The sequence below is a fragment of the Coenobita brevimanus genome, chromosome 24, assembly GCF_032717465.1.
Source record: "Coenobita brevimanus isolate Jiangsu-jjx chromosome 24, ASM3271746v2, whole genome shotgun sequence".
Classification (NCBI taxonomy): Eukaryota; Metazoa; Arthropoda; class Malacostraca; order Decapoda; family Coenobitidae; genus Coenobita; species Coenobita brevimanus.
This window is the reverse complement of record NC_136977.1, coordinates 16,918,219-16,928,076: the sequence shown is the minus strand read 5'-3', so window position 1 is coordinate 16,928,076 and position 9,858 is coordinate 16,918,219. Positions and strand designations below refer to the sequence as shown.

The window sequence follows — 9,858 nt, the reverse complement described above, 5'->3', positions numbered from 1 at the left end:
GGCGTCCTCTAACGAACTAAACCTTCACACAAATTCCCGCACCTTGCTGTGGAAAGGCGATGTCGGCCGCATGGGAACATTGGTTGACTGCAAGGGACGATCCTGCAGGGGTGGTTGCTTTTGCGTTTGACGGATCTGCTCATTCAGACAAATTAAGCACAACAAAAACAACAACTCCTCCATCATACACCTTCATCTCTCCAATTCACACCTTAACCCGTCCACTACACACCTTAACCCGTCCACTACACACCTTAACCCGTCCACTACACACATTAACCTGTCCACTACACACCTTAACCTGTCCACTACACACCTTAACCTGTCCACTACACACCTTAACCTGTCCGCCACACACCTTAACACGTCCACTACACACCTTCATCCTTCCACTACACACCTTAACCCATCCACCACACACCTTAACCCGTCCACTACACACCTTAACCCGTCCACCACACACCTTAACCTGTCCACTACACACCTTAACCCGTCCACCACACACCTTAACCTGTCCACCACACACCTTAACCCGTCCACTACACACCTTCATCCTTCAATCACACACCTTCATCCCTCCACCAAACACTTCCATCCCTCCACCACACACCTTCATCCCTCCATCACACACCTTCATCCCTCCACCACACACCTTCATCCCTCCATCACACACCTTCATCCATCCATCACACACACCTTCATCCCTCCACCACATACCTTCATCCCTCCACCACACACCTTCACCCCTCCACCAGTCACCTTCATCCCTCCACCACCCACCTCCTTCACTCCTCCACCTCACACCTTCACCTCTTTATAACACACCTTCACCCCTTCATCACACACCTTCACTCCTCCACCACACACCTTCACCCCTTCATAACACACCTTCACCCCTTCATAACACACCTTCACCCCTTCATAGCACACATTCATCCCTCCACCACACACCTTCACCCCTTCATCACACACATTGAATCCAACAACTTAATTAGTGATAGACAATATGGTTTTGGCCACGAAAGATCCGTTGTTGATATACTCAGTCTCCTGACTCATACCATCCGTCAGTCAAATGACCAACATGGAGAAACTCATGCAGTAGCCCATGATATTTCTAAAGCTTTTGACAGAGTGTGGCACCGTTCCCTGCTGTTCATACTCCCTTGTTATTGCCTATCATCTTTTGTTCCTCTGATTTCCTCATATCTTAGCGATAGAAAGATAAAAGTAGACGATGTATATTCCAATTTCCACTCTATTGATGCCAGTGTGCGACAAGGATCAGTTCTGACTCCAGCCCTATTCCTGATTCATAATAATGATCTCTTATCTGTCACCCATAATCCTATTCATTCATATGAAGGTGACTCAACACTTCACGGTTCAATCACACTTAAACACCCATTTACAGCGTTTGATATCTCTAACACACAACTCAGTATACCACACTCAATAAATCAAGACTTATCTAAGATCACTGAATTGGGACAAAACAATACTGTATCATTTAACGCTAGGAAAACCAAATATATGCAGTTTACTAACAGACCGACATTGCCTGATTCCTATATTGCCTTCAATGCCACCTACTACTATTCCTATCCCTGACTGTACTGAGATTCTCGGTGTTTCACTTAACAGTGCCCTCAGCTGGACGCTTCATGTTAGATAACTTGCTAAAACTGCTTCAAAGAAACTTGGATTATTGTACAGAGTCCGTAACTTCTTCACTGAGCACCAGTTATCTGTAATTTACAAGAGTCATGTGTGTTTTCAGCTGGAATATTGCTCATCCTTGTAGAATAGGTGTGGAGAGGATGCACTAATACGACTGGGCAAAATTCAGAACAGAGCTATTAGAACTATTAATAACCCAACTATTACAAATGAACTACTTCCCCTACAAGTAAGAACAAATGTTGTCTCCCTTGCATTAGTTTACAGATACTTTTATGGCAAATTCTCAGACGAAATTGCATCCATTGCGCCACCTCACCACACTTTCCCCCGCGCTACACGGGTACCTGGTAGCGCTTGTGATTGGATTGTTACATTGCCATATTGCAGAACTTCACCCTACCAGAATTCTTTCATTCCTCGAACTGCATCTCTTTGGAACTCACTTTCCCAGAGTTTTTTCCCCCTAAACTTCAATCTACGGCTGTTAAAGTCCAACTGTTAGAGATTTTTTATGAATGGAGGACACGTGTAATCAGGTGTATGGATTTTTTTTTTTTTATTCTTTGGTTTTCCTTCCTCTGTTCTGTTACTGCAAAAATAAAAATGCCACCTTTAATATCATATTCTTCCATTCAACACTATTTAAGTTATCCAGTAAAAGTCTCTGAGACTCCTCCACCACGCACCCTCACCCCTCCACCACACACATACTTCATTCCTCCACTACCTCCTTCACCCCTCCACCACACACATCCTTCACTCCTTCACCACACACCACCATCACTCCTTCACCACACACCTCCATCACTCCTTCACCACACACCTCCTTCACTCCTTCACCAAACACCTCCATCACTCCATCACCACACACCTCCTTCACTCCTTCACCATACACCTACTTCACTTCTTCACCATACACCTCCTTCACTCCTTCATAACGCACCTCCTTCACTACTTCACCATACACCTCCATCACTCCTTCACCACACACCTCCTTCACTCCTCCGCCACATACCTCCTTTATCCCCCAAACACTTACCTCCATCACCCCTTCACTACACACCTCTTTCACCCCTCCACCATACACCTTCACGCCTCCATTACACACCTTAACCCCTCCATCACACACTTCCTTCGCTCCTCCATAACACATCCTTTGCCCTACCATCACATACCTTATTCACCATTCCATCACACATCTTCCTTCTTCATCCCTCCATCACATATTTTCCCTCCATCATCCCTCCACCATTCTTTCCTCCTCCTCCTCCTTCTCCTCCTCTCCATCTTCGTCTACCTCTCTTCATTTCCCCTACCTCTGATTTTTCTACCGTTCCATTACGATTATACGCATTCTTTTGTTCTCCATTCATTTGTATTTCTCTTAGTCAACTTCCCTCACGCCGAGCATAGAGGAACTGAAATATCAATGTGGTGAGACAGATGATCGTATATTCTTTTCAAGAATAATTGCAATGGGAAGAATGATAAGCCGCAGTATTGTCTTATTCTGTCACTTAGTTACTGGAAATTAGCTGCAAAAGGACGAAAATTCCCGCCCGGTTAAAGTGAATGGACTATAGCCTGCCACCAGACGATTTTTACCCCACTATGGTAATGAAGGGTGTGATTATGGGTGCAGCCAATTTTCCCAGTTTCAAAAATCTCCCTCAAGCTGAATTAAGTCATCTAGAAGCAGCAAGAACACACCTGAATAATACGTTTCCTGATTTAAGGGGATGCTCTCTTTGACTTAACAGATTTCGTAAACCCTCTTCCACAGCGATTAAATGACCATTTTCTATTTATACTTTATTTTAATTCCTCTTACTTGCAGACGATTTAATCAGGCTGCGTGGGGGGGGGGTAAATGAAGGCTGTATCTAAACCCTGAAGTTCGAAAAGTGAATAAAATCATCCAGAGGCAGCAGGAATATAATTGAAAATGTCGCCGGACTGAGGGGACAAATATCTTGAACGTCAGTGATGAAAACAATGTCGAGAAAGAAAAAAAAAACTGCAAGAGAAAAATCACGAGGGAAAAGGGATATGAACACGCGAATAAGGCAGGGAGAGAGGGAGGAATGTAGAGTGAGGGAGTGAGTGAGTAAGGGAAAGGCGTGGAGTCAGGGAGTGTGGGAGGGAGGGGCGTGGTGGAAATGAGTGAGTAAGGGACTTGGAGTTAATAAGTGATTGAGTGAAGGAGGGAGGGACGAGAAGTGAGGGAGTGAAGGGGGGGAGGAGCATGGAGAGAGAGAGAGAGAGAGAGAGAGAGAGAGAGAGAGAGAGAGAGAGGGACGCGGAGTGAGGTAGGAAGGGAGAGAAGGGCGTGGAGTTAGTAGGAGAGGAAGGGAGGGGAGGCGTGGAGTGAGGTAGGATGGGAGGTAGAGGCGTGGAGTGAATAAGAGAGGAAGAGAGGTAGGGGCATGGAATAAGTGAGGGAGGAAAGGAGGGAGGAGCGTGGAGTGAGGTAGGGAGGGAGGGAGGGAGGGAGAGAGAGAGAGAGAGAGAGAGAGGGAGGGACTTCGAGTGAATGAAAGGGAGGAGAGGGAGGGATGTGGAGTGAGTGAGAGGTAGGAAGGGAGGGATGGGGCGTGGTGTGAGTGAGTGAGTGAGGAAGGGAGGGAGGGACGTATATTGAGTGAGTGAGGGAGGAAGGGGCGTGAAATGAGTGAAGGCGGAAGGGAGGGAGGGACTTGGAGTAAGTGAGAGGAAGTGTGGGAGGGATGGGGGTGAAATGAGTGAATGAGGGACGAAGGGAGGGGAGGGGGTGCGTGGAGTGAGTGAGAGGGAGGTAGGAAGGAAGGGGCGTGAAGTGAGTGAGTCTGGGAGGGAAAAGCGTGGAGTAAGTGACTGAGTGAGGAAAGGAGGAGGGGAGGGACACTGAGTGAGTGAGAGGGAGGAAGAGAGGGAAGGACATGGATTGAGCGAAAGGGAGTTTGAGAGGGAGGAAGGGAGGGAAGGGCATCGAATGAGTGAGAGGGAGTTTGAGGGGGAAGGCGTGGAGTGAGTGAGAGGGAGAAAGGGAGGAAGGGGCATCGAATGAGTGAGAAGGAGGAAGGGGAGGGCGTGGAGTGAGTGAGTGACATGTAGTAAGTGAAGGAGGGAGTGAATGAGTGAGGCAGGGAGAGGCATGGAATATGGAATGAGTGAAGGAGTAAGGGAGGGAGAGGAGTGGAGTGAACGAGAAAAGAAGGAAGGGAGTAAGGGGAGTAGAGTGAGTGAATGAGGGTGGGTGGGAGAAGAGTGGAGTGAGGAGGGAAGGAAGTGGAGTGGGTGAGTGAGGAAAGAGGGACGTGGAGGGAGGGAGGAAGGGAGGGAGGGATCAGGGAGGGTCATGGATTGAGACGGGAAAGGAGGGAGGGGCGTGGAGCGAGTGAGTGAGGTAGGGAGCGACGTGATGTGAGTGAGAGCGGGAGGGAGGGACGTGGAGCGAGTGAATAAGTGAATGAGTGAAAGAGGGAGGGGCGTGGACTGAATGAGTGAGAGAGGGAGTGAATGAGAGAGGGAGATGGGGGGAAGGAAGGGGCGAGGAGTAAGACTGAGAGAGGGAATGAATGAGAGACGTAGAATAAGAGTGAGAGAGGGAATGAGTGAGGGGTGAGAGTCAAATGAGAGAGTAAGGGAGGCAATGCGAGAGGATGAAGGAGTGAGAGGAGTGACTGAGGGGCATGTGGAATGAGAGAGAGGGAATTAATGAGGATGAAAGAGTGGGAAAGGGAATGAATGAGAGGCAGATGTGGAATGAGGGACTGGGAGAGGCAGTGAGTTAGAGCAGATGTTAAATGAAAGAGTGAGAGAGGGAATGAGTGAGGAGCAGATGTGGAATGGGAGAGTGGGAGAGACACTGAGAGAGGTGAACATAGAATGGGAGTGTGTGAGAGGATAAGGCATGAGTTAGTGAATGAAGGAATGAGAAAATGAGTGAGGGAATGAATGAGGGGGTGAGTGTGGAATGAGAGAGTGAGGGAGAGAGGGATGTGTGTGTGTATGCGTGTGTATGTATGTGTGCGGGTGGTGGCTGTGGCTGTGGTGGTGGAGGGAGTCAGTGTAGTGTTGGCCGTGGTGGAGGTTAGGTGAGGTGCGGTCCGGTACAGTCATGAGGCACCTCCCCACTCACGACGCTCCAGGCCCTCAGGTAACACCAGTCCTATACTTTTCCCATTTTAACTCGGCCTAAAAGTGCTATCTCTTCGCCACGAACGCCGAGTTGTAACAATGGCTTAACATTAGAATATGATGCTAGTCACGAAGAAGTGCTACGGAAAGGATGTAGAGCCTTGGTATTCTTTCTTGCAACGAGCTACGTAAAATACCGGTAGGCTACAGAAAGGACAAAATTATGTGTCAAGACAAAGTGAGAGGAATATAGTTCGAGACTGAAAAACACACTTAACATGGTCATACTGTGTCCAGCAACCACAGAGCCGTGACATAATGTAACAGACTTATTTTTCTCATCTGGAAAAGTTGTTTTTGTTGGTGATGTACAACAGCTTCGACCCGACTCGGACATGTTGCATCTCCTCAGTAATTAACATCCCCAAATGTGTTTGTAATTTTTCCTTTATGGTTGCAGTGTGAAAATAGGCATTCGTTAGAACTACGAGAGTAGAATGTATTTACCGTCTCTACCTCGCTGCTGAATGCGTCCTGCAACATGGGATGCAGGCTAATCATATCTAATGCTCACAACTGTTATATTAATGACCATCAGCAGCTGGGGGTTTTTGTACACCTTCGCCGCCTCCGTTACCTGTCGTAACTTTATTTTATCTTCACCTGACGGACAAGGAGATGAGCGTGTAGAACTCTCCCATGTCTGTTCATGCTGGAACAAATCTCGCATATGGGAGTTGTATCACCAAGCAAATAGGATTTTATTATTATTATTATTATTTTTTTTTTTTTGTGAGAGAGAGAGAAGGATTTTCCCGTGTCACTTGTGCTTCCTGCCAAAACAGATTGTAGTTACGGCATGGAACTTATAAGTCCGTAAAGCCAAATCCCCATGATCATCTCTCTCAGTACGATGACGTCTCTTTTTATTTTAGACCTTGCAAATGAATGGGAACCTCTAAGTGAAAATCCGCTAACCATGCGACTGTGACGAATTTTCTATAGGCTCTATTAGTTTTTCCATCAGTCGATTTCATTTAATTCTGAAGGGACCTCTCGTACTAAAAGGGTTAACAACAGCGATGTTCTGTAATTCTGGAGTGGGTTTGTCTAATGGATTGTCCCAAGTGAAGTATTTGTTACCCACTCAATTTTGCTACGCGACCGAACACTCCTCTGGTCTGGAACGGTGGTAAATTAGGTTTTTATATGGCATTTCCATCTTCTGGTCTCCATTAGTTCATTACATCGTGCCATGATAGAGCCGTGTTTATACTCGAATGTGAACTGTTCAGCATTTGAATGAGTACGTGAAGAAAATATTGTTATTTAGTGGCACCATTGTTTCTTCCATATTTGGGACAACTATAATTTTGTGTACTAGCTAACGTCAGACAGTTTTATTCAGCTGAGAACCTGAAATGTTAATGTGAGCAGTTTTAACATGGAAAAGTGTGTGTGTATGTGATGCATGGGCCGCATAATGCCAGCGTGGCGAACGCGACACACACCGTGCCGGGTTCATCTGTATTCAGCCTCCCTCACCGGAAATTGCCGAGCCACGTGATTCATCCTGTGCCCCCATGTTCCTTTTCACCTGCTGATGACCCACAATCCCACACGCACCACCACCTATACCGCTCAGCATATAAACCACAATATAATAATGCACTAATAGATTCATCTTTATCTGAAAATATAGCCAGTTTCCCTTGAACAAAATTAGTACTTCGAAGCTTAACGATGCCCATGTTTATCTTATATGAACATAATTTTGAAAATATATTGTACTGTCACGAAATCCAGTGTCATCTCTGTTTTGTCTGATTATTACTTAAGACTAGAGAAACGCAACCAGTTTCAGTTGGATTCTCGCATCTCGGATGGTTCAACTTATCGCGACGTATTTGTCAAAATACTTGGGCTAGTTTCCTCACTGTACAAAATCTGAAGTCCGTGCAACTGAAAGAGTAGAGCAGAGCAGAGCAGAGCAGAGCAGAGCGGTGTGGTGGTGAGAAAAGAGGGTCAGTATGGCAGGCAGGCAGACAGGCAGGTTCCCGTCATGCGTGTGGTGGCGTCACGGAGCTCCAGCTCTTCACTCACACACTTACCCACAACTAGTGCTTTCCAATGTAGCCTCCACTGGACTGTTGCACTGAAAGATCATCAGTAAGTTAGTCGTTGTAAACATAGGAACCTCTGTCAGTAACCAGTACTGCGAGAATGACATATATATATATATATATATATATATATATATATATATATATATATATATATATATATATATATATATATATATATATATATATATATATATATATATATATATATATATATATATATACTGATCAGCAGAGGCACGTATAACTAAGTATTAAGTGAACCATTTATTTACCTATGTGGCTCTGAGGACCAACACAACAACCCACACTTGCACATTCACCATCACACCTCAGTCTCACTCACTGCAACCAGGTTTTAACGAATACATTGCGTGCTTTAACCGACTCATGAATAACGGTGTGAGTGCCTGATAAACATGTGCAGAAACACTGACAGCTATTGTTTCCCAGAGTGGCATAAAATATATTCACATTAAAGTCTTCTGTTCCTTGAAATAATAATGCAGTAATGCTCATTGATATAAATCTGAGCACAAACTGACAGAAGTAGGCAACATTCTAAAAAAGTCCGATGACTGTGGTATTATCAAGTGAGAGTCGTCGTGTCACCTGGTGGCAACAACCTACTTTGTAGGTGAGGTGGGTGCAGCGCCTCGTGCGGCCAGCGGGTCTAGCCTTCACCACAACGGGGAATTGATACAAAAGTGTTCATCTCATTTACTGTTAAACTTAAGTATTTCAATCCTTAAAAAAAAAAAAAAAAAGTCGGAGTGTATACGAAGATGTCAGTAATAATGTAATATGGGCACCATTTAATATATATATATATATATATATATATATATATATATATATATATATATATATAGCCCGACGCCCTAATCCCGCAAAGGGTGGCCGCAGACAAAACGCCTCCAAGTCACTCTGTCACCCACCATTTGACTCCCCTCCCCCCAACTCACCCCCTCCTCCCTCATATACCTCTCAACTCCATCCCTCCACCTCATCCTCGGTCTACCCCTCCCTCTCCCTCCCTCCACCTCACCTACATACACCCTCCTAGTCAGTCTTTCATTCTCCATTCTCTCCACATGTCCAAACCACCTCAGTGTATTTCTCCTAATCTTTAGTGTTTCCTGAGGGGATAGTGGTTCCGCCGATGACCCCTGGGCGTGTCATTCTGTTGATGGATTGGCTTTTGTGTGTGGGAGTGTGAGGAAAGAATGGCGTCTCGTGGGCTGGTTACAAGTAAACACAACAGGGCCACACCCAGGCACGGAGACCACACGGCGCCTCCCACACGCACCATGCTGCACGGCTCGCTGTATTTGTACATTTCAGTTTTGCCTTTCCATTGTGGAACTTTACAACCTTACCTAACTCATTAAATATCTCCAGTTCTTTATCTAGTGTAAAATTGCCTACAATTCTGCTAGTGACCTCGCTTCAACTAGCTCCCATGCCCGTGGTATCCCACTACTAGGTGACCTTCTCTGTCCATAGCTTCAATTTCATTCAAGACCACAGTCTGCAGACAAAGGACAGTAACGCCATACGTAATGATGCGACCTTTACTTTGAATTTCTTGACGTAAGTAAATACCGCCCTGGTGAAGTATAATATGTCTGTTACGTCCATCAATAAACTTGACAAAGAAATTAATATTTGACCCGGGACGACACATTAAAGGAATTTATAATGTATTTGTCAGTAAAGAGGCAATGTTTTACAAACCAGGGTATTGACCTTATAGACACGAATAATGATCAACCTAAAATCGGCCCCGCATCCTGTGAGAAATGACTATGACAGTATAACCTCAAAACAATAATTCTCCTACTACTTAGCATCGACCCCTCCTCCCTCTTATTCCACCACCTGATCCTTTCTCCTGGTTCTAGGTCTGTTTCTTCTATAGGCACCCATCTCC

At 45.5% G+C, this 9,858-nt stretch overlaps 1 protein-coding gene across 1 annotated transcript in view; it reads left to right on the top strand.

Annotated features, from left to right (window-relative positions):
* The first annotated feature begins 5,742 nt into the window (after nt 1–5,742).
* The window catches only part of LOC145393433 (low density lipoprotein receptor adapter protein 1-like), a 28,555-nt gene continuing 24,439 nt past the window's right edge, over nt 5,743–9,858 (top strand). The window contains exon 1 of the mRNA XM_080267530.1: nt 5,743–5,821. Coding sequence (XP_080123656.1) covers nt 5,783–5,821 — 39 coding nt within the window. The 5' untranslated portion in view covers nt 5,743–5,782. The remainder of the gene's footprint in view (nt 5,822–9,858) is intronic.